The sequence below is a fragment of the Coffea arabica genome, chromosome 4e, assembly GCF_036785885.1.
Source record: "Coffea arabica cultivar ET-39 chromosome 4e, Coffea Arabica ET-39 HiFi, whole genome shotgun sequence".
Classification (NCBI taxonomy): domain Eukaryota; kingdom Viridiplantae; phylum Streptophyta; class Magnoliopsida; order Gentianales; family Rubiaceae; genus Coffea; species Coffea arabica.
The window spans coordinates 1565841-1589877 of NC_092317.1; the positions used below are offsets into that span (position 1 = coordinate 1565841).

The following is a 24037-nucleotide window of genomic DNA, read 5'->3' on the forward strand; positions in this document are numbered from 1 at the left end:
TAGTATTAAATGTCACGAAATCTCTAACTGGGAGCACACATTGAATGGGGTGAATTAAATGGGTGCAGTTGAGGCTAATGAATGCATGGCCGTTCGATTACTTTTATGATCATCATCCCTCATCTCAGTTCAGTATTATGTACGTGGACAGCTCACAAATCACAATAGCAGCAGCACCACCTAGTTACCACCTTCCGTTACCATTACAGTTGGTTATTTAAGCTGAGCTTTTACTAACTTTCTGAGGCTGGAGTTTATGGAGGATGGTACCGTAGTCGTCAAGGACTTTCTCATGACCATTTTCATGAGTTGCAATTTACTCTTCAATTACCACCGCAGAAAACAAGAAACAAAAAAAGATAAAATGGCACCACCAATCATCCTGGAAAGTTGGAAATACTAGCTTCAGTCTCAAGTTCTTGCTGCAGTATTTGATGAACCTCATCAATTTATCCAGAAAAAGTTAAGAAACTGATGGGAAAACTGAAGAGGGGTTAACAAAAATAAATGCTTTAAGTGGTCCAATACTTGTGTATGGCCGTAAATTACAAAGGAAGGGAAAAAAAAAAAAAAACAAAAGGACTATCATCAAATTTATTGGCGCGTGTTTTTAAGTAATTCTTTTTTTTTTCTTCTTTAAGATTTAATTGATTGAATTTATGGATCGACTGTAGATCATTTAGTCACAACCACTCCATACTATTCATAGAGAATTTTCTTCAAGATTTAATACGATATATCCTGTGTGCCAGATAAATAACATGATGATTAATTACATATTTCAATGTATATCACATCTGTTTTAATTAAAAACTCATGGATTTTAACAATAATCTTGTTTTGTGTGGATTACTTTATCTTGTCACTAAGATTGGTTATAGTACGTGTGTTTCTTTTGTCTTCCCGATTTAATTTTTTTTTTTTTAACCAATCACCTTTTTGGGGAAAGTTTGGTACACAATTCTCCACATTTTAAGATAGAAGACTAGAAGTTCAAAGTTTGATGCAATTCAGTATAGGATGCATGGCATGTGCCTAAAATGAAATCCAACAAGTATATGTAGGGAAAGGCATCATATTTAAAAGTAATTTTTTGAGAATTTTTAACTTTTCAAATTTAGAGTTCCGAACATCTAAACTTAAAGGTCTGTTTAGATCACCATTATTGTTTTCTAAAAAAAATTTTAAATTTTTTGTGAACAAATTTTCTATTTTCTTTTTTTTTACTTCAAACATATCAAATAGATGCAAATGTATTTTTTTAAATATAAAACTCCAGAAAATTACGCATTTCCATCTCTACTTTCAGCCACTGTCACGACTTCTAAAAAGCTAATGCAGGATTTCTGTCCAAACCCTTGGAAGTTGGGCCTATGTGTCTGTAATCTAATATCTATTCTCATATATAAGTGTTTCAGACCCCAAAAAATGGATTGGGGCTAATTCACAAGGTACATGCTAAGATACTGTTTATTAGGGCTTGAAGATTCATGATAGCGGATTCTTGTGTTGAAAAATGCAGAGTTTTAGCAATGCCGCCATGTGATGCGATCTAGTACTTGCTATAATGAAGCATGAATCATTGACCTCTACAAAAGTTCATTAAATGGCTATCTATATATAGTGTATTTGGTTTACGTATTATTTCCGCCTTATTTACACGCACTCTCGCTTGCTTGAATCATCAACACATTTTTCAATTATCTTTTTATCTCACATACATCACATCAAAAAAATGTTACAGTATTTCTCGCTCCTCGGCAGCGAGCCGTGACTTGTTTGTTGGTTGTACTGTATAATTCTTATATTTACTAGAAATTTTGCCGTACCCACGTGCCCATGTTTGAGTCTTTATAAGTGTCCTTGTATTCTAATTTTAGATGATTCACGAATTAGACACTTAGATACATACACGAATCCGGCACCCGTACATGAATCCCGAGCAACATGGATGACCATGGTTTCTGATAATGAGAGCAATAGAAAAAAGATCAGTAGCAACCTCAGCTCTTATATTCTTCGGATTAAGGAGACTCAGTAAAGGGGTATCATGATATTGTATTAGCTTTTCTGATTATAGAATATTAATGATGAGTAATGCATCAGATATTTTCTTCAAGAAGATTCAATTGTGTGCACAACCAAGTTGCCAGACCCTGATCATTGACCAAAAAAAGAGAAGATGAAAGAAAGGAAAAGGTAGTTAGGTAGATCAAAGTCTCTTTACTGCAATACCACAACTGCCATGACCATAATCAATACTTTAACCTGCGATGAGAGAATGGGCGCCGAAGCCAATAATAACATGACAACCTAACATGCGCCAACAGCTTAAACTAAAATCGTCTTCACCCCCGTCTCTTGAAAACTTTCTTTTAATAGAGTAAGGTTAAATAGTGAGTTATTTTAAGCTCATCCTATCCTCCGCTTATTTCATCGAGTTGGATCATCAGTTTCTTGCGGTTTCTGAAGATTGGAGAATGACGGAACTTGTAGTAACTATTTTAAATGAGACCAATAGCATATACGTACTGGCTGTAGGTTGTTTTGGAGCCTGGTTTTCTCTGACATGTCGCAGGAGATCCACAAGAAATTATAAAGAACATGCATGCCCTTGCCTGAATGTGCATTCAATATATTAAGTACATCTCAAACCTGCCACATTGATTCCATTCTGGGCAAAACCACACGAAACGTTGCTACTTATCTAGCTGTATAATTAACGAAAACTGATTAGAATTATTCTGTAAATTCATTTAAGGTACTGATTTAACAGAAACAGTTCATTTCTTTATTGTTAGCCATACACCAGCTGGTGTGTACGTCCTTCACAGGGGCCTTCACTGTTTCGTATTAAAGCGCCTGCAATTTGATTCTTGTGTCATGCACCATCAAGGGCAATGTATAGCATGAGACAGGGAGAAAAGTAGTGGACCATATCAAATGATTAGTCAATTTTATTTCACCTCCTGCAAGGATAATGTGTTGCTTCTCCTAGTAATTTATTTATTTATTTATTTTGACTTTGGTACGGTGAGTGATTTTGATTCTAATTATCACTACGAGTGAGGTAGGCTTCTAGCACCACACAGATCACTTACGCATTAGCAATATTTCATTATGCCCTTTAATCCTCACCTTGATGCACTTAGAGGGAGGAGGGACCTGAAGAGGCCAAGAAAAATTCGGAGAGGATTGAATCACCGTCATCCCAAATGGATACGTAGGCACCCGCTGATAACATTTTTAGAAAAATCTAGATTTTAGAATGTAGGTAGGGATTTAATCCCTCAACCTACACTCAAATAAAACTTTAAAACTCTTTTGATGGTTAACCACTCAATGAGTAGTTAGTTGGATGTTAGACAAAATACCTAACGAAGAAGAACATCTCACGTTATTATCATGGATAAAGAACTAATCCAATCTATTTCACGTAATTTCCATATTTGGGGTGTTTGATGATTGTCATCAAATGGAACAATAAAGGAATCAATGTCTAAATTTCATGTCGTGGCTATATGTAAAACAGTAGTGGGGTCAATCATATATTGAAGTGAAATCTAGTATATACGTTTACCGGGTATCTCAATGCACCTAGCTAACATTTCATGACCCTATCATCTTTCAATCTAAACTTACGTCCACCACACAAATAAAGTAGACTAGTAATGTATAGTAATTCTTTTCATTTATTCTCTTCCTTTTGTCCGTTTAGGTTAGGGAAGAATGTTGATGCAATTTTTTGTTTTTTGTTTTTGTTTTTGTTTCTTTCATCATTGTTTTCAAATGAAATGCGTAGAGAATCAAATCTAACCAATGTTTTGAAAATCAGATCGATCAGCCGGTTCGATTAGTTGAACCGCGAATCGGCCATGCCTCCGGTCCGATTCAACTAAAAATCCAAAGAATTAATTGAACCTGTCAAAATCAGAAGGTTCAATCGGTTTTTATTAAGTATTTATTTTTTAAAACAAATATTTTAGTTTTATTCAAAATTTTTAATACTAAAAAGAATAAAAAATTATTAAATCTTTGAATCGGAGTCGAACCGATTGAACCGTGAACCGAAAAGTTTTTGGATTCACTCTCCAGTCTGGTTTAAAAACATTGAATCTAACCGTATCTAATAGGACGGACCGTAGTAAATGATGGTGGGCGCTTTGATAAGCAGTAAGAGGTGGTTGGAGTTTTATCACATTCTGAGAGTACATTCAAGATAGTCTCATCTAGTGGAAATGGAATGTCAGAGAAATTTTAGTCGACAAGAGGCATTTAATAAGATTTGGATCCGTTTTCATTTATTAGAAAAGGATATGATCATTTTAAATTTGATTCATATTAACCCTTATTAATAAATAAAAGCACGTGTCATACATTCAAATATATACTACGAAAAAATGAAATGAGAATCTATTAAAGAGGAGCCAAGTCCGCACTTAATATTACACCAAAGGAATTTCTTTTATCCCGAACGAGTAAAAGCATGATACGAGGCTTAATAAGTCCAAAAAGGATGTGTTTAGTACCTTAATTCACACTCTACCCATCGAATGAAGGCGGCTTTAAGCTGCATTGAGTAATTCATCCATCAATCAATCACAAATCTTCTTATGTTCTCCCTCGCTATAGACAGACTAGAGAGTGGGAGACGGGGACTTTTGAATACCTAAAAACTAGCGAATTAAGAGGATAGAGACAGCAGCAGTATACAGTAACTTTGGAATTGATGAATAATAGCAGGATCATGTGTTAGTAAATTTGACGAAAGATTTAGAGGGAGGTAGTTGGTGCAAAACCCCACCATTAATTGTCCTCTTCAACCATCATCGAGCGCTCAAAAATTTCATTGGGTGATAAAATTAACTGCAAGTCTTGATGCACTTCAAAATCTCTAAAAATTCAGAAAGGAAAAAAAAATTCATCTGAAGAGGATGGGGGATCAAAATATAATTCATGAAATTCTTGGCTTGCAATGCAAATGTGTGAACCCGTTAAAAGTTGGAAGTACTGAATTGCAGCTAAGATAACCGGGGCAAATAAGCGTAAGAAATGCAATGTAAATAAGTAAAAGTTGGGCTGGTGGCCAGGGGAAGGGAATTAAAGCCCTTCCTCGCTGCTTGGTCAGGGAATCGATCCCTTGGCCATGCAGTCGGGGAGGGGGCGGAGGGATGATAAAAAACTCCTGTTGGAATTTGATCGGCAATGATAGCCGTTGCTGTGTTTTATAGCGGCTCCGCTATAAGAAAATTTTCATTTCCTCAGTAAATACAAACTATTCAGAGATTTCCACAAGTCATCAAGATACAAACTGCTGTTGCATTATGCTACTCTTGCGACAGACAAAATTGACGGCAAACCAGAAACAACCACAAAAAATTGAGACTCTATAAATGAGGCCTTTATAACTTAAGCACAATAAAATCAATATCTAAAGAATCTCAAAAGAAGAAAACAAGAAAAGGAAAAAGAGAAAATTAAAAAGAATCTATCTAATGGGGCTGTCGACCACAAGCTGACAAACCCCAGTATATGGCACCTCAACAAAAATCATGCCTTCCAATCTGTTCGTCTCGCGCTTCAGTTGAAGTTGGAACCAGTGACCAGAATCGCGTGTAGCGTACAACTTTTGAATGACCTTTATCTGTATCCTTGATATATGAAGATGGTTGCTCAATGAAGAGAAGCTCACTTCACCTTATCATCCACCGGGCTCGAGTATTCTGTCCCATTTTCGGCAGAAGTCACCTCAGATGATGCACTTGACGACACCCCACCGTATTCACTTGCTCCGCTGCGGAAGCTCTTTGATGCAAGAGGAGGATTTTGCTGTGTATTGGTATTCCCATGCCTTTGACCTTCCTCTGCCAATTTTTTGAGCAGGTTCATGACAGTAGGAAGGAACTTGGTTGATAACGAAAGCAGCCCAGGTAGCTGTCAGAACCAAGGATCTATTAACTTCAAATTCTTGAAAGCATTTTAGAAGATGAAAGCAACAAAATCAAGGTAAAGGTAAATTCCAAGTATGCCACCATAAAGGAAACATAAACTACCAACCAAATCCTTTCTCGCAATCTTCTACATAGTATAGAAATTTCCATCATCCTTGATCAGTGAAGGGCAGGGAGAGGAGGAGGAGGAGGAGGCGGAGGAGGAAGGGGGGGGGGGGGGTTTCACAGACCATGATATGCAAAACCACAAAAAGACCGACCCTATGTATCCTTAAAACATGAGAAATTCAACTTAAACTAGGCAAGTTCTAGGAGGCTAGAAGTGTAGTAAAGCCAGATATAAAGACATACAACATGTCCACCATCAAATGCCAGCTTCATAATGCAAAAAACCTTATGAAGCATGTGCTCCGCAAGGGCAAATGGATTGAGTTAACAGTAATTTGAGAAATAGATGCACATGTTAAAAGCATAATTGGGGCCCATCTAAAAGACCATGATAATAAATCAATGAGCCATGTCACACAAGTCATAACTTAATTAAATCCTTGAACTCTCAAACAAATAACAAAAGTTTCAGGACTGCAGCAGAACATTTGACACTTACAGCACCATTACGGAATTCTCCAGAGACGTCTAGTTGCACCCAAAGAGCTTTTACAAGAAGGAAACCAACAAAGATAACACCTAGATATAATGGATTTCTGCCACCACCAAAAAAAAAAAGGTTTTAAGCGCAATCCGTTGAACAAGGAAATATAAGTCAAGTCATTCAATCCCTTCCAGTAAAGATATCAAGAAGAAAAGGGAATACACTGCCAAAAGTAGATAAAAATGCATGCACCTCAAAGATAAATGTCAAGGTGAATACCTTAATAGGGTCATAAACTCATTGAACCCTAACACAATCATGGCGACAATAGCCCATGGAGGTGGTAACCAGTTGTTATTTCTCCTGCTAGCCTCCTGAAGTACAAGAAACCATAAACTCTTAAAGTAAATAGCAACAATCAAGGATGTCTGAATCACAAGTAAAGAATATCGCAGAAAGGTTCAATAGCAAATGGATACATATTTGCAAATGCAAAATCAAGGAACACGACATAAAAAATTAGTCATGTAGGCATATAAAAAGTACAGCAACACATTTAGCATATATCATCTCTTCAAATTTTAGTCAACTAAACCACATGATCTCCCACACAGATAAACAAAAGAGAGAACCATCAGAAGATAGTATAAGCAGAATCATGCCTGAGCAGCAATGGCTTGGGTTACAGTGTACTCAGTCTCTGTTTTAAATTGCCTCCAAATTGATTTGCACTGTACAGGAGTTATCAGAGTCTTCGTTGCTGAAACCTGGGTGGGAAATTCAATTAAATCACATCTTTAGGCAAATTGAGGACGAGACACTATTCTAAAGACCACAATCACATAGAAACAAACACTGCAGTTGAGGAATCAAGACAAAAGCACATTGTACAGATATTCTGGTCTTATACAAGCTATGCAATTACATCAACTACTGATGTTTCTATTCCAGCTCTAGAAAACATGAACTTAATGTCTTGCAACACTAAACAACTTCCTTCTATAACCCAAAAAGTTACTTCCAGACAATGTGGATGTGGAAAAACTGGGTACAAAGTGGAGCAAATACGGGTTAACACTGAGAGGACCTGAAAATAGCAATTTGTGGTATAGAGCCAACTTCACTCTAAAGATTATATGCTCGAGGGAAACCAAGAAAAGATAAAATATCTTATACAATTAAATCAGCACAAGACCAAAAAGTTCTGAGAAACCAAGTATCCTATTTGAGTTCAGATGGCTACCTCATCCCAAGTGCTCGAGGCAAGAGGGTCAACTGATGGAGAACTCTTGTTGGTAGACGCACTACCTTTACTATCCACTAAAGCAAGCGACAGAGTTTTTTCAATAGAATCAGCCTCATCATCCAAACGTACTGCCGCCATAACAGATAATAACTTCAGAGACTGCAGATTAAGGGGAAAAAATTATAAAAGTTTAAAAGAAATTGAAATGTTTTCTGGGGACATTAATCCAAAGTAGTTTTTTAATGAAGCATGTCCTACAGAAGAGCGAGCAGTTTTCGTGATTGCTCGAATATCTTCCTTCCCAGTCCAGACCCGTGGCATTGAATCCGAATCATGGCTAAATAATGTTGAGAACCTGTAAATTAAGTGAACTTATTAGTTTCTAGTAAAAGAACTCTCGGATCATTTTCAAGACATGTTGACAATTAGAAGTTACCTGTCCTTCATACGTATTAAAACCCTTCCAGCTTCTTCTTTTGCCTTTGACTCAACCACTCCTCTGGCATAATCTCTCAACTTTGAGAGCGTTTTTTCCTTCGATTCTTCGTCCATTTCAAACCCAGAAAGCGCAGAAGAAAAGCCAGAGAGAGCTGTTTCAGTCTCACGCCAAAGGAGTTTTCTGATTGCTGGCCATGTATCATCATTAGCACCATCCAATAAAGCCTCAACTGGTCCAGATAATGCTTCATTCAATTTTGTCTGCAAATATATTGTTACAAGGCAATATTATGTACGATTAAATTAACATCTGAGTGCAGATACCAGATTAAAAGTACCCAAATTACATATTCAAAAGTAGCAATTATAGAAATTGTAAGTCTAACTATTATAAATCCACAAAATAGCAACTAAACCATTGACCCAGAAACCATTGCAACAATCGGCATATCAGGGATCCAATGCCATAGAATTTCTCCAACACTTAGCCTGATTTCCTTTCATCAATTGCATGGTTGCACAAGTAGCGATTAACAGTGCTAACACACATTAATTTTGTAATACTAGAAGTCAATGTTGTAACACACATTAACAGATCGATTGTAACACCAGAAGTCAATGGCAAATTACAAAATGTTGTTACCTCATAGACAGTGGTCAATTCAGACAGCTTCGCTACACGAACTGAAGCAACATGTGCATCCATGTCACGCCGCAGTTTGTCCCTTAATTTGGACGAGTCCCAGTTTGCTTGGTCAATGATGGCATCTGAAAAGTTACAAGTTAGCGTCCAACTTAGATCGCAACACATCACATCACGAGTTCCTATACGCACATGTGGATATTACTTTATCTTCAAATGTATATACGCAAATACACAGATGGACCTCTAAGCAAAATATATCCCTACATATGGATGTGCAAGCTCTCTGAACAATAAAACCAGCTAAAATAATTCAGTTCTTTAGTCAATATAAACCTCCATAACTAATTAGCTTAGGTACCAACAACATGCTTTTACAAACTAGTAATTTTACAAGAAAGCAACAATTTATTACATATATTTTCTTTCAAGGCATCACATTCGTTTGGTATCATAAGTCTCAGTGCAGTGGCTGATCACAACTTAAAGATGTAGACCGAGAGTCACCAAATCTTATGTAGTGATGAATTCCTACCACAAACCTTTCAGAATTGTGCTACAGCACTCAAGGATACGAGGCATAAAACAATCAGTTTTCCACATTAGAAAGTGCACTTTTCATTGTAGACTATGCACAATGCAATTCAAATGATTTGACCATACCAGCGCAAGCTTCATCAAACTGTGACATAAAAGTCTCAGAGCAGTGACGAGCAGCCATGGCAAACCCTTTTCCCCCATTCAGTGCTTCGTCAAAAGCTTCTTTAAATCTCTCCAAAGTTCCAGAGCGAATGTGGCTCAACATCAATTGGTAGGCAGGTTGGACAAGCTGAAAGACCAGAAAACAATAACCATGAGCAAATACAACTTATCTTAAGAAAAATTTCTCCTCCGCTTTTTGCGGACAAAAGTAGTCAAACATCAGATGCTTTAGACTGCGTCTGAAACAGAATGTACTTTAATTTCTAGCCTCAAGTCAAACAAAGGCATTCAGTTTGGACCAATTGGAAACAAAAAGAAACAAAAGACTAGCTTACTTCCCTCTGTATTTTCCCCTCCTTACTTGCATAGCTTATAAAACTCTAAATAACAGTATGAAAAAGAAGCATTACTTGCAGCAGTTTTTCTTCCAATTGCTTTCTTTTTCCAGTTCTGACACCTTCATCAAAATAAGTGGCTTCCACATCATACCTAAAATAAATTAGGTTCAGAACGCAAATATATAACAAGAAAGATCTCAATATCTATCACAAAAATTCACCAACTGAAAACTAATTCCAAGTTTGAAGCTGATTACTTTGACCACAATACAAAATAGTATTAGCCAGAATTTTGTTGTTGCTACTGTCAGAGAAATGAAAATCAGATCAATGTTTTTGTTTTTCAACGGAAATGAATATGATGATCAATCCACAAAAGTAACAGAAAATATTCCAAATTCCTCAAAACATTTAATGTTTGATGCACCCAAAAAAAATGAAGATCTAGTGCCTAAGCACAAATAAATTTTCCATGCCTACCTTTGTGATAATTTTCCAAAACAAGAAGTTAACAACTATCCAAGAGGAACAAATCCACATAAACTCCAAATTGCCAATGAAATATCATAAAGTTCCACTATCCACCAACACCATTGGTGCTCTGGATTAAAAAGTAACCGATTCAAAATAAATCCTCCTAAAGTTTCCCATGATCTGGAAAAAGTTAATCTTCAGTGTGAAAAAATTTGATCCAACAATCAAAAAGTCAGAAAATTCACTAAAAGAACCAGCAGTATGTTAATATCAGATGCAAACGTAATAGTCATACCTCAGCACATTGCTGAAACTAGTTGTACTCATCCAACAACTCAGGAGTAACAAAAGTAGGAAAAAAAACATCTCGCACACCATGCAAGATACATAATCTCATGTAGTCAGACACGCATGCAGGCATACATCTGCTGAGACATGCAGACATGTTAGCACAAGAATTTTACTTACTCTGATAGATAAGTGTCAAGAATGGTACTCAGCTTCTTTCCAAATCTTGGTACTTGATGAGATTGCACAGCTGCTTCTAGTTCACGCCATTCCTACGATAAATGTACAGCCAATTGTAGCAAACCAGTTGACAAATTTAACACTAATCCTCAATAAGAAACTATTACTAAAATATATGCCCTAAAAACCTTCAAGCAAATTACACACCTCATTTTCTAGAAAAGAACCACATTTTTCATTGGCAATCTCCTCACAACGCACTGTAGCCACCATGACCTGCAGAAAAAGCAGAAGAATGCATGTAAACTAAATAAGACAGTTAATTGAAGAGCAATTTCAATTATTGGATTTTCACATTCTTACCTTGTGGGCAGGAAGGTCAAGGTCCTTGTTCTCCTTGATAATCTTCCAGATCTGTTGAGCACTGAAGGAAAAGCCTGATGCTGGAACTACAGCCCGTCTATCTCCAGCAAGTCCACCAGGAGCAATTGAATGGAAAAACCGCTGTCTTAGATTGGCCACCTTCTCACCAGCAACCAAAGGAAAAAGCCATGTGAACATCATGCAAACTTCAGAAATCAGTAAGAAACTATGTTTCATATACAGATTTTATCGCAAACAAGCATTGGCAAAACCATTTATTAAGGGGGTATTATGATAAGTGTGTGGGCAAGTGATGTCAGCTTGATATGATGAACTCACTTAAATTTTGCTTCCATGACATGCAAAAATGAAAAGAAACAAAATAAGTAAAAGTCAACAACTAAGCTACTAACTAGATATCTTAACACATCTTAAAGGGATTTTCAAACCAAGTGTCAGATGTGTCAAAACGTTATCAAAGCAAAAAAATTAAGAAATGTCAAAATGAAGAGTAAAAATTTTTTGGAACAGCTCTACCTATAGCAAAGAAATGAGTTGCTTCAGTTTAAGTACTTTACAGCATCAGATCATAAATTTTACAAATTAATATAAGCACACGGAAAGACATTGTATATCCTTCAGTACTGCAATAAAAGAATTCCAAGAGTTATTTACTTTGCAGAACCACAAGCACGACTGCCCAGAATCTAATTCTTTTTCCCAGGGCTTAGGGAAAGGCATATCCACATATATGTTTTGATAGTGCCATAGGTTTTTAGAAAGTCTGTGTTTCTTCATCTTGGAACAGACACACAACATTTGATTTCAGTGGGGTAATAATAGATTTAAATATTTTAGGGGACTGCAATTGAAAGGAACAATTTGAAAAAAGAAAAACAAAATGCAGCACCCTGATGCTATTTAGGGAAAAAAAAGATACAAATTTCAACGAAGATATAATTGCACCTAGAAAAGGAGAGCTTCTACAGAGCATGGTCAATATATTATTGTAGAGAATGTAAAATAAAAGAAGGCCACCTGCAAGCAACAAGAATGCATATATATGACCGTCAAAGTTCCAAGAAACCAAACTAGTACCTGCTCTTTAAATTGTTCTTCCTTCTCCTCATAGCTAGACAAAGCCACAACTTCAACCTAGCAATGAATCAAATTTTAGATGATGCTGCAAAAATCAAGGTTTAAGGTTCAAATACACAACCACATTTCAGAGCTAATCTCAACCATAAAATGACATCTTACATTGAAAAATTCACTTAAAGGGGTATCCTTGTGAGCTTGTGGCTTAGGAACAGAATCCCATATCTAGAGAGGAAAAATAAAGCCCAAAACAAGTTAAGAAAAGAGATTAAAATTAGAAAGAGAAACAAAATCAACTGTAATTCTTGTATAAAGAAAAGGGGACATAAAAAACCAATGATATACTTCACCTTTTGAATGTCTTCTCGTAGAACAGGCTCCAAATTTTCCAAAGGCGTCTAGGCACAAAATTAGAAGAAAAAGGGATAAAGAAATTATAAAAGATGGGGAGAATACAATAGAAAACTACCAAGCAGAAAGTAAACATACTCTTGTTTTGTCACGTATAACAAACATCAAAGTTGTCTTCCGTGGACTAAATAATCGCATCATGACCTATTCATCACAAATCCAAGTTAGTATAGCATTGGAGCCCCAAAACCTATGACACAACACAGACAAAGATTAACCTGGAATACAGTTTTCAGGAGAGGCTTATTTGCGGCCTGTTCACGGCCAATGTCATGACACCACCTATGCAGAATTTGCAGATCATTATTAAGTTAGAAAGCCCAGCAATATGACTAAATTGTGATACGCTTGCGATGGAGAACAAACTTACATGTTTATCAGCACAATATCTGAAACTGCAAGTGCAAAAAGTGCACTCTGCTTTTCAAATGCTGTATCATCCTGAAATTATCACTCTCTGTAAGAAGCAAAAACTAATAATATTGATTCCAGTACACTATACTACTGACACTTAGTGAAGAAGACGGACGGATTAGAGTCAACACAACAGGTAACAAAACCGACTGAACAAAAGATCGAAAGTAAAATACAAGTTAATGTGGTGCAAAGCAACATCATATCCCAAAACCTAAAGCGAACATGCAGAATAAGATTGACAAAATTCACTCACAAAACCAAGACTAATCTCAACACATTAAAGATCTGCAAAATAATTCCAGATGACACAGTAAGTATCAAATACCAAGAAATGTAATTGAAACAAATAACTTTAAATCAAATAGAGGGCAGCATGAAAGATTGGAAAGTAACTTCTTAACCATTTGCATTGAGAACTAAAAGTAACACGTTAAAATCTTCCATAAGCATTCTAACTGAAGAACCTTGAGACATAAAGCAGCATTAAAAACCACGCTCAAGCAACCAACGAAATCTGCAGGATGCTGCAGCTGACATGGACCTGCCAGCTTCTATACTAATCGAATGATGGTAGTGAAAGAATATTCTAATTGTGACAGAATCACTACACAAACAAACATGCAGCATGACAGAAGTTAACCAACAGTACAGGGGCACAAGGAAGTGTCCTCAAAGATACCTCTCCCCTTTCTCTTCCATCAGTACCCTCTAAATCCATCACAAGAGTACAGGGCTCAATTCCAACGCATCTTGCCATCCAGATGCCTTTTGTGGTTTGGGACCTGAAAGGTAACCTCACCCTGTGAATTCAATTGAACCGAAAAGAGATCAAAGAAATGACTACAGAGCTTAGTTAACACATGCCTTCCTTTGAAAGCATCCATCTCCCGGAAATTAGTACGGAACAGATTATTCAAAAGAGTACTCTTGCCTGTCAAATTGCGGAAGCAATAATTGAGATAGAGGGTACTTTCAAGCATTATATAGCTAATACATCATTAACATTGTACGGAAATGAAAGAGTGACGCTTCTTGGAGTAAGGAAGAAGAATAAGAATCAGAAATACTTTTAAACATGGGAAAAAAGGGAGCCCCCATTTAATAAACAGCTAAAATTGCTCATTAGCAGAAACAGGAGAGCTGAAACAGCTATATTTTCCAGAATTTATCAGTACAGAACAGACAAAAACAAAATTAAACAGTGTCTCTCCACAAGACATAGAAAGAGAAAATCATACCACTACTTTGTGGACCCATGATGGAGACAACGGCATACGAAAGTCCACATTCTGCTAGTTTTACTTCCTTCATGAAATTTTCAATTCCAGAAATGTTAAAAGTGCCATCCCCATCTATGAGGTGAGTTGAACAACACCCATCATTATTATCTGTAGGCAATTACAATAGCCAATGCCATGCCTATTAGAATGTAAACTTGGAAAAATGATCTCGAAGATCATTCCATACAAGCAATATTAAAGATAATCTGGGAGTGTTGAGAAGGAGAAGAATGTTCCAGTTTTAGGATAAATCCAAAATCAAAAAGTCACTGAAAATCCAATCTCCCATTGCCGTCCTAGTTAGCGTGTATGAACCAAATTGTTAGCAGAAGTAGCAAAATAAGAATCTTTGTAAGTTTCTTTTTACCTTCTAATCTCACAGTTAAAATACATTAGCTCAGCAAAGCTCTTGACATAAAGCTTAGTACATGCTGATCAATATCCCTCCCCATTTTCTTTAATGAAGGTCTCTTATTTCTTACATTTCCTGAAATGACGTTTTTCTATCTGTAATTTTTAAATGGAATGCGATCCTTTTAAAACACTCATTCACTAATTTATTCCCCTGGTTTAAAAAAGCACATTTTTCCTCTCTAATATATGCATTAGCTCAACTGAATCGAGGTTAGAGCAGAAAGATAAAAAAGAGCTAAAAATCTCCACAAAACGTAAATCCAACATGATTTTTAAACTAAAACCAATCAATTCAATAATTATCCAACCCAAACCCGAAAAGTATAACCTTGTCCGACTACAATAACTAAAGGAACAGTTAAAACCTAAAATAAAAACGTAGATAAGATAGGACTAGATGTAACCCCGAAAGCATTCCGTTATATGAAATTAAATAGCCGGGTTAATTAAAGCAGATCATTCAATAACAGAGTTTTTACACATAAATAAGCTATAAATTCGAAGAAAACAGAACAAATGAAATGGATCAGAGAATAGCAGAGCCTCGAAAAATGGAGGAGGCATACCCATGGGAGATGAGTGGTTGGATCAAACGACGTCGATTTCAGACCTTACAGATGATGATGATGATGATGATGATGTAAAGTCGGAATCCGAGGAGGATCGGTAAATTGGAGGAGAGATGAGAAATCAGAAATCAAATTACAGCAACAGCAGCAGCAGCGATCTCGAAGGAGGATTTTAAAAGTGCGCTCAGTGCTTGTTTATCTATTTCCTGATGATTAATCCAAAAAGGTTAAAAAGGAAAACATATATATATTTTTAAAATAAAAGGAATTTATTAAAGGTTGAGGGTTTTACTGCAATTAAAAAAGAATACACTGTGTAGTGATCGCGGCGGATATTTACTGCGCCAAAGCTGCGTAAGGAAAAGAAGTCAAGCTTGTCTGCTCCGGAGGTTGGTAAGATAAGAAAGTCTGTTCATAATAACTTTTTGTCAATTTAATTCGGCAAAAGAAAATTTTATTTTTAATGCTGTTCAGAATTTTTTTTAATGTCTGTTCGTAATAACTTTTTTTTTCACCATTTCTTTATTGTTTAGAATATCAATCTTATCAAACACCTTTGAAATATTCCCACTAAAAATTCAATTCAAAAACTTTAAAATCATTAAAGAGAAAAACTACAAATCAATCCCCATGGGTTCATAAGTGATCACCTGTCTATTTTGCATTTGTTTTTTAAAATATGAAAGAATAGTTTAAAACATCTTTCACATTTCGTCAAAATAAATTTTTTCGCCATTCACTTTTAAAATAATAACTTTACCTCCTTTACAAAATAAAATTAATAAAATTTGGTCCAAATTTAAGTTTTTTTTATCACTTTTTTATCTTGAATCTATCACGTGATTTACATATAGTCATTTTTTTAAACTCAAAAAGGTTATATCTTATTTGTAGTCAAACAAATAAACCGATTTGTATTTATTTTTGTCCTTCAAATTTAACATCTAAGCAAAATCACATTCATTTTTCCCTAGAAAAAGTGAGATTTCGTATTTAATTTTGTCATTAGAAGAATTGAATATAACATTTTTATACATAAAACAGTGACTGTATGTGAATCATAGATGATTTCAAGCTAAGAAATAGTTGAAAATTTACTGATTTAATCTTTTAAGGAACATCGCAAGAAACGTTTTTACCTTAAAATATTTACACAGCATAAATTTACTTGAAGTTTGGATTAAAAACTTTTCGCTAGAGTAAGTTTTTTTTTTTTTTTACTTACCTTTAACGCCAAAAACAAAAGCCAAAAGGCACTACTGGCATGTTTTGTCTATTGAGAGCAAGCTGTGATCTACAATATTCTTCGAATTGTTAATGGAGACAGGTCATCAATTTTAAGCATTTGAATGTGGAGTGAATATCATGCTGTTTCCTCATCTCATTTTTATGTAGCAGCTGTACCATGAAAAGCTGTCTCCAATAGCAATCAAGAAATTTTATATCGTTCTGTACTAATTAAGTGACAAGCTCAAAACTTGATCTTTATAAATATAATTATGGAGCCTATTAATTTCATACTAAATATAATCTAAGTAAAACTCTGAGGTTCTTTGTTCGAGATAAAATTTTTTGGCATGAATATGAAATAATGCTTTCCTCTGATCGGAAAAGAGACTTTTTTTTTTTTTTGAAAAAAAAGGGCAAAGATATGGTTAAGACTAAAGCGCCGGTGTTTAATTAGCGTAATGAGCAGGATTTAACTGACCAAAAATGAACGCGCCAGTAATGGCGGTGGCAACACCGACTATGTGGCACCCCACTAGGCACTAGCCGTCCATCGGATCTATCTTTTTCAGCAAAAAGGTTGGCTGCTAGCCAAAACCCTTTTTGTGGAGCGTGATCACACGGTCCAATCATCACTCAGCTTCGCGCATGACGTTTACTGCGGATGCCTCATTATTTGTTTCAAGGACAATAAATGGTTGAGAATGACCACTCTGATTTTTGGCATTTTCCGTTTGGCGCACCAAACTTTTCCTACTGCAATTAAATAAGGTAGCCATCTAGTAAGACGGAATTATATTTTTTTTTTCTTCTTTTTCCCCTTTGCTGTCATCACCAAAATAGGAGCACTACAATTTATTGGTTTGAATAGAACATCCAATATTTGACTCAGTAAGCTTGTATTGGACAAAAACGAAAAAAAATTAAAAACTGAATACGCGTACTTTTGATCTTATACACCATTTCAGAAATTACATTTATTCAAACTGAGTGGCCAAGAACGATAACGCTGGATAGATTTGGGATGTATCAGCCACATGCCGATCTTAAACGTGATACTTTTACCCACCCACGCACCGGCACCGCGTCTATAAGCTACCGTTTGACTATTATAATTCTTTAATGTTTTGTGGCCGCTTAAGATGTTTTAATAATTCTAATTAGTACGGTTCTGCACGCACTCCGAGGTGGACCGTATTACTGGATCCCGTCATCGACAGCAATTCTCCTGTAAACTGCCCGGATTACACTACTACTTTTAGGATTTTTTTTGGTTGAAAAATGTATTGTAGCAGTCGGATACATGCGAAGAAAAAAGATGGCCGAAAAATGTCTACGCGAAAAACATAAAATTTTTTTTTCAGAAAATCACAGTCCAAACAAAGCAACTTGAGAAATGCTTGATCAAAGTCAATTCAAGTTAGATGAAGCACAAAATGAGGTACCTGAGACTCAGCGAACCCATCTGAGTTGCTGGAGAGACTTGCCAAGGCTCAGGGTACTAGCTGCTGAGCGTCGACAAAGCACGTGTTGCATCACTACTAGCGAACAACGAAGCCCATCAAATGCTGAGGTATCATTCCAAATTTACCACGAGATCCCCCTTTTAGTCCACCAAGAAGAAGCACATATCCAGTTAGGAGCTTCACTTTCTCAGCTCCAACTTATAAATCTTACAGACTAAAATGTATGCACGGGCTCAATTCAAGAGGGGGGAAAACGCAGAGAGGATTATGCTGTATAAATCACAATTGACAAGCTGAAAGTCCATGTACCAGGGTTCAAAAAACTACATCATCTGTTTCTACATAAAACTATTAAAACGTACGGTTCAGTGAGTAAAACTGGTGTAAATAGAACTAAACAAGGGCTTACAAGATACCTAATGCTACTGCAGAAAATTTGAGAACACTTCACGGGCAGGGAAAACTTCCAGATTTATAGCTTCTTTGTCCCACACAATGCCACCACCTCTTACCACCACCTACTATGTCTTGACTTCTCTCCCCTCATAACAGCAAACCATTTAGCTCCTCCATTCACCTTTACATCAGTCAATCTTCACAGAGGAGTAGATCTTCCGCACAAACCAGAAGCAAGCATAGAACCCAATTGTTCCCGTTAACACAAAGAAGGCATATGATGCTATTAACATATAACCAAAGTACAAAATGCCTGAAACTAGCTTTGTAATTTCCAACTTGGTGAAGAAGTAGAAAACAGAGTAAAGGAAAAGGTATAGAGAAGAGGAACCAGCAGTGAGATAAGCCCTCCACCACCAGTGATAGTCTTCACTGCAGAGCTGGAAATAGCAGAGAACGATGGTAATCTCTGCACATGTGATTATTAAGATCACGAAAACAATGAAAAGGAAGCCAAAGATGTAGTAGAACTGGTTCAGCCATATTGAAGTCAAGATGAAGAACAGTTCAATGAACACAGCCCCAAATGGAAGTATCCCTCCAATAAGAATGGAGAATATTGGTTTCATGTACCACGCTTGCTCAGGTATCTGTCGAGGTATTTTGTTGGTCTTTACAGGGTCTTCAATAGCTGGTTTCTTGAAACCCAAATAACTACCAACGAAAACTAATGGAACTGAAATGCCGAACCACAAACACACAAGAGCAAACATAGTCCCAAAGGGAACTGCTCCGGAAGATTTCTCCCCCCAAATGAGAGCATTCAGAACAAAGAAGACAGCAAAAAGAATACCGGGAAACATAAATGCCGTCTTCAGGGTATTCCTCTTCCACTCTGTTCCCTTAAACATTTTATACAAACGAGCTGAGAAATAGCCAGCAAATAAGCCCATAAAAACCCAAAGGAGAACCATGGCTGTCATTAGTCCACCTCTGTTTGAAGGTGATAAAAAACCTAGCAGTGCAAATATCATAGTCACAAGTGTCATCGCAAAGACCTGAACACCAGTTCCCACATACACACACAGTAAGCCAGAATTTATGGGTGCCCTGAAAACATCTCCATGAACAAGTTTCCATCCTGTTTCTTCCTGAGCTTCATCCTGTGTTTCCAACTGATTATAGTTAGCAATATCTCTGTACAGAGTTCTCATCATGATCATGGCAACCATCCCAGAAAGGAAGAGGACAATCATCAAAGAGTTTATGATGGAAAACCAGTGGATCTGATCGTCATTCATGAGAAGGTAAGTATCCCAACGAGATGCCCACTTAATATCACTTTCCTGAAAGGATAAAGGAGTATACACACGAACTGAGAAGCAGCTAAGATGGATTAACATCAATCAACAAGGGTTTTACCAATACGTACCTTGAAAGTAACATCATATGTAAAAACCACCTCCTTATTTGTATCTACTTCCTGTGGAACAGTACTTCCTTGAACTAGATTTTTGGTGTTCTGGTTGCACGTAGACACCTGTGGATTCTTCTCATCCCACTCCTTATACTCATGATTAATGCTGTAATTATAAGCTGAGTCAGGCGTAGCCAGCTCTAAACAATCAAAAGCTACACTCCATCCTAAACTGATCATCAACATGCTCTATTTCCAATAAAGATTCCAGTATTATAAATTAGTATTTGACAATGTTCATTTTTCTGAACTTTGATAGGTATGCTGGAACAACAGGAAGCAATTATATGAACCAGGAAGACGAAAATGTTTAAAACAGAAAGGGCAGTTAGAATGCAGAAACCTGTTTGGGGTGACTTCAAAACCAACAATCCGTGCAGAATCCATTTCCTGGTCTTTATGGTACATGACTTTAAAGCTTAAGTGGTTATTGATAAAATACTTCTCTTCTTTACTCTGTACAAAGCCAGAAAATGCACAAAATGTCATACAAAATTTCATTCATCAAGCATTACAAAGAGCTGCTCAACGCACTAACCCCTGCATAATTCCCCTTGAACCCAACACGGAAGCCATGTTCATATGTGGTTGACGGACTTCCATCACGCCTTTGTCTAATAACAGCAACTGGAAGGTTATCCAGAATCCTGCAGTACATTGCAGAAACAAACACAGAATAAACTAGGACAACAAACTACGATTCTCATTTAAAGCGTCTATTAAAGTATTGAGAAAAGAAAAACCCATGGGAAGAACATACATGTTCACCCTATATTCATCATCAATTTTTTCTTTGAAATTCTTAGCAGCTTCAGCATCAAGCTTCATTCGACAAGCCACCTTGCATGGTGTCTCATGCCTCATTTCAAACTGGTTCACAAGGCAATGACCCCAATTAGCATGGCTAAACACGATCATTCAGAAAAATACTCCACAAATAAAGTCTAAAAGAAGCCACAATCCAGAACAAGAAGGAAACTGCAAGTTACTTACTTTATAAACTGAGTTCTCTATGCGGTCACCTCGAAGGACCTCCCCTAAGTTTTCTGCACTGTTCTCAATAGTTTCTGGTTTGCAGTACTTCAAGTAGTAGTAGTCATAAGGAAGTTGCGTCTTTGTAGAAGACAGCTTGTTCACTTTAACGAAAAGCCTGTCACCCTGTTCAACAGGAAAGGAAAAAAAAAACACACACACACACACACAACTCCCTTGTTAGTGAAAGAGCAAGATAGCCTCAAGAAACACACAAAATGGAATAACCAAAGCTCAAGTGAGGCAACACATTCTCCATCAAGAAACTTCCTCTGAAATGGTTGAATAGCTAAACCACGATCCAAAATCTAATATTTGTAAGGATAAAAACACGAGCATGTAATACTGCCGAGGTAAAATCACAATAATGTTCTCAGTCCCACTCCCCAGACCATAAGCTCAAATAAACAAAATGTCAACGTGGAATTCAAGGTTAGAACCCAATAAGCACAAGTTATGCAAAAGCAATTCTATATCATGAGCCATAATGCATCAAAAGTTGTACAATTTTCTTTTAACACACTCGTCATACAAGATACTTGGGATGACTCGACTCTACAGTGAATTACTATCAAATTCAATCAAGATCACACCAATATTTACAATCTAAATTCCCGGTTATAAATCAGTTTCTGATTCATCAATCCTCGTTAGAAGAGAAATGCCAATAGCACATTGGCTGACAAGAATCAATAAGTTCATAGCACAAAGCAGCAAAAATTCAACTGTAGAAAACTCGGAAAAGCATGAATATTAAAGTCATCTCTAACATAGTGTTGCAATGATCAGTTCATCATAACCACATATGCCCACAACAGAAACAAACTAAAATGGCAATAACTGCTCTGAAAAAACCTAGATCCAAAACCAATTGTGATAGGACATATCCAAATCCCAACCCTAGATCCAAATCCTCACTGATTGGAGGCTCAATCAAACTTAAAAGAGTTTAGCTCAGCTTCGAAATTCTAAAATCACCAATTCAGCCTATTTCCCACAAATTGCCGAAATTATCAGAAGATCTAAAGACCAATAGATATCACCGACTAAGTTCAGCAGCAAAGATATATACGTCACTCCACCAGTGTGTGTGTGTGCGTGAGTGTGTGTGTGAGAGACAGAGAGAGGTGTTTACTGTCTGGAAATCACGAGGAGCAACGCCAGGAAGATAGAAGGAGTGAGCGGATGAGGTGAGGAAGATGACGACGATGAACAATGGCACAACCCGACCCGGGTTTCGGTGACCCATTTTTCCCCCGATTGGGATGCAATGTCAGATCCTCGGAGAAAAAGAAGGAAAGAGCGTTCAGGCAAGGCAGAAGAGATTATATATTATAGAGAGAGGCGACAATTCGGCTCCATTTTTCCCCTTTCCCCTCCTTCTCTCTTACGTCATTAAATTAAATTTACAGCAGTAGCGGGTAATTATTATTATTATTTTCTTGGTGATTTTCTTCTTTCCATTTTATCTATCCTTTTTTCAATTAAAGAAAGAATGATTTGAGCACCCTCTATTTCTTAAAAGAAATTATTAGAATATACTACTAATAAACAGTTTTATGCTTGTTACAGTTGTGAAAACACATAGCTAAGCTAAACGTTGTTGCATGCTCCGCCATTCAGTGTGATTTGTTCTTACACAAGTGGTTTTTTTTTTTTTTTTTTAAGATAGAATAAGTAACATTGAAAGAATAAATTTAAAAGACTAATACATTTTTTTTATACTAACATTTAAAAGATTAATACCTGAAGCACCCCATACTGCACATTGAACATATAATGTGAGTAATATTCCAAATAATATACGAAATTATGAGTGAAAATGGTTGGCAACTTAGACTAAAGTCAAAATACTACTTTCACCGTCATATAAATAAAGAGTAAATCTTATATACACTAACAGCGTATACACTAGAAGTGGCAAAATGGATTCATATCCACCAATCCATCCATATAAACCAACCTTAAATGGATTTGGATTATCCATATAAATTCAATGGTTTTAAATGGATAATCATTTAAATCCAATTATGTTGGTGGATTTAAATGGATTATCCATGTCATTCATATATATCCACTTAACTTAAAAAACAGAAAACACACATAGTGATTACAAATATTTATAAAAAAAGTGGGATAGAATCTTGTGGAACCATCTATTATTTTCTTCATAACTTCCTCATATATCAAATTAATTTTGTGGGATCACATATTCTTTCCTTCATAACTTTCTCATATGCCAAGTTGCCAATAACATTAATTGTGCTTCTAGTTCCTAGACTTCTTCCATCCTTTTCAAAATTATATTTTAGTCTCTACTCTTGTTTTTTTTTAATCAAACTCTCATGTAGTAATGATTGCAAACATTTACATTCTTAAGTAAAGAAAAAGCGATAATGTATCATGCAGTGTCAAAATAATTTTTTATTTTTTTAATTCTTTTATTTATAAAAAAAAAATTTCTAACGAGTGTCCCTGCAACATTGGTTAAGATATATAAATGACACCTTCTTCTTTTTTTTTTTGTTAATAAGTGGAAGGTTTTGAATCCAAATCCTCATACTTACAATCCCTATTCCCTTATCACCCAACCCAACTATCTAAAAAAAAAAAGACACCTAATTTACTAAGTAATATAAGGTAGCTTGTATATCAATGATATAATAAGGAGCTTCATACATTTTTAGGTACTACGTGCACATGTGATGAAAATATTTTACTTGTCAAATAACATAAGATTTCTTATTAGAACTTCACTTTTATTCAAGACATCCCTCTTGAACAAGAGTACAAAAAATTGGAAACTACACTTCTTTTCACTGTAAAGTCGTATTCAATTCATCCAAAAGTTATAAAAATGAAGCCAAGTTCTTAATTGTTTATTACTTTACAAAATGATACTTAAAGTAATGATGAAAGGTTAAATTGACCACAACAGTTAAATTTTCTTGGAACTAAACTAATTTTATGAAGAACTGAAATAGAATAGTAGTACAAGAATTTGTTATTATCAAAAGGTTTTAGGTGATTTAAGG

At 36.0% G+C, this 24037-nt stretch overlaps 2 protein-coding genes across 3 annotated transcripts; both read right to left on the minus strand.

Moving 5' to 3' along the window:
* Window positions 1–5194: 5194 nt before the first annotated feature.
* On the minus strand, window positions 5195–15619 carry LOC140005867 (protein ROOT HAIR DEFECTIVE 3). Of its 2 annotated transcripts, XM_072047001.1 has the most exons (23): window positions 15402–15619; window positions 14380–14529; window positions 14006–14072; window positions 13821–13923; window positions 13095–13165; window positions 12943–13006; window positions 12803–12868; window positions 12664–12711; window positions 12476–12538; window positions 12314–12370; window positions 11216–11374; window positions 11060–11128; window positions 10853–10944; window positions 9983–10061; window positions 9534–9699; window positions 8871–8995; window positions 8226–8488; window positions 8048–8144; window positions 7787–7948; window positions 7211–7310; window positions 6823–6922; window positions 6559–6655; window positions 5195–5934 (listed from the first exon to the last, which is right to left on the minus strand). In XM_072047001.1, the coding sequence occupies exons 1-23, from the start codon at window positions 15403–15405 to the stop codon at window positions 5689–5691; spliced, it is 2448 nt and encodes an 815-aa protein (XP_071903102.1). In that variant the 5' UTR covers window positions 15406–15619; the 3' UTR covers window positions 5195–5688. The 2 variants fall into 2 exon arrangements, with proteins under 2 accessions (XP_071903102.1, XP_071903103.1); XM_072047002.1 differs by lacking the exon at window positions 6559–6655 and having other exon boundaries at window positions 5732–5934.
* Window positions 15620–18334: 2715 nt separating this feature from the next.
* Window positions 18335–22314, minus strand: LOC140005868 (transmembrane 9 superfamily member 7-like). The gene is made up of 7 exons (XM_072047003.1): window positions 22138–22314; window positions 20964–21128; window positions 20731–20840; window positions 20509–20617; window positions 20314–20426; window positions 19926–20076; window positions 18335–19839 (listed from the first exon to the last, which is right to left on the minus strand). The coding sequence occupies exons 1-7, from the start codon at window positions 22249–22251 to the stop codon at window positions 18682–18684; spliced, it is 1920 nt and encodes a 639-aa protein (XP_071903104.1). The 5' UTR covers window positions 22252–22314; the 3' UTR covers window positions 18335–18681.
* Between the last annotated feature and the right edge of the window lie 1723 nt (window positions 22315–24037).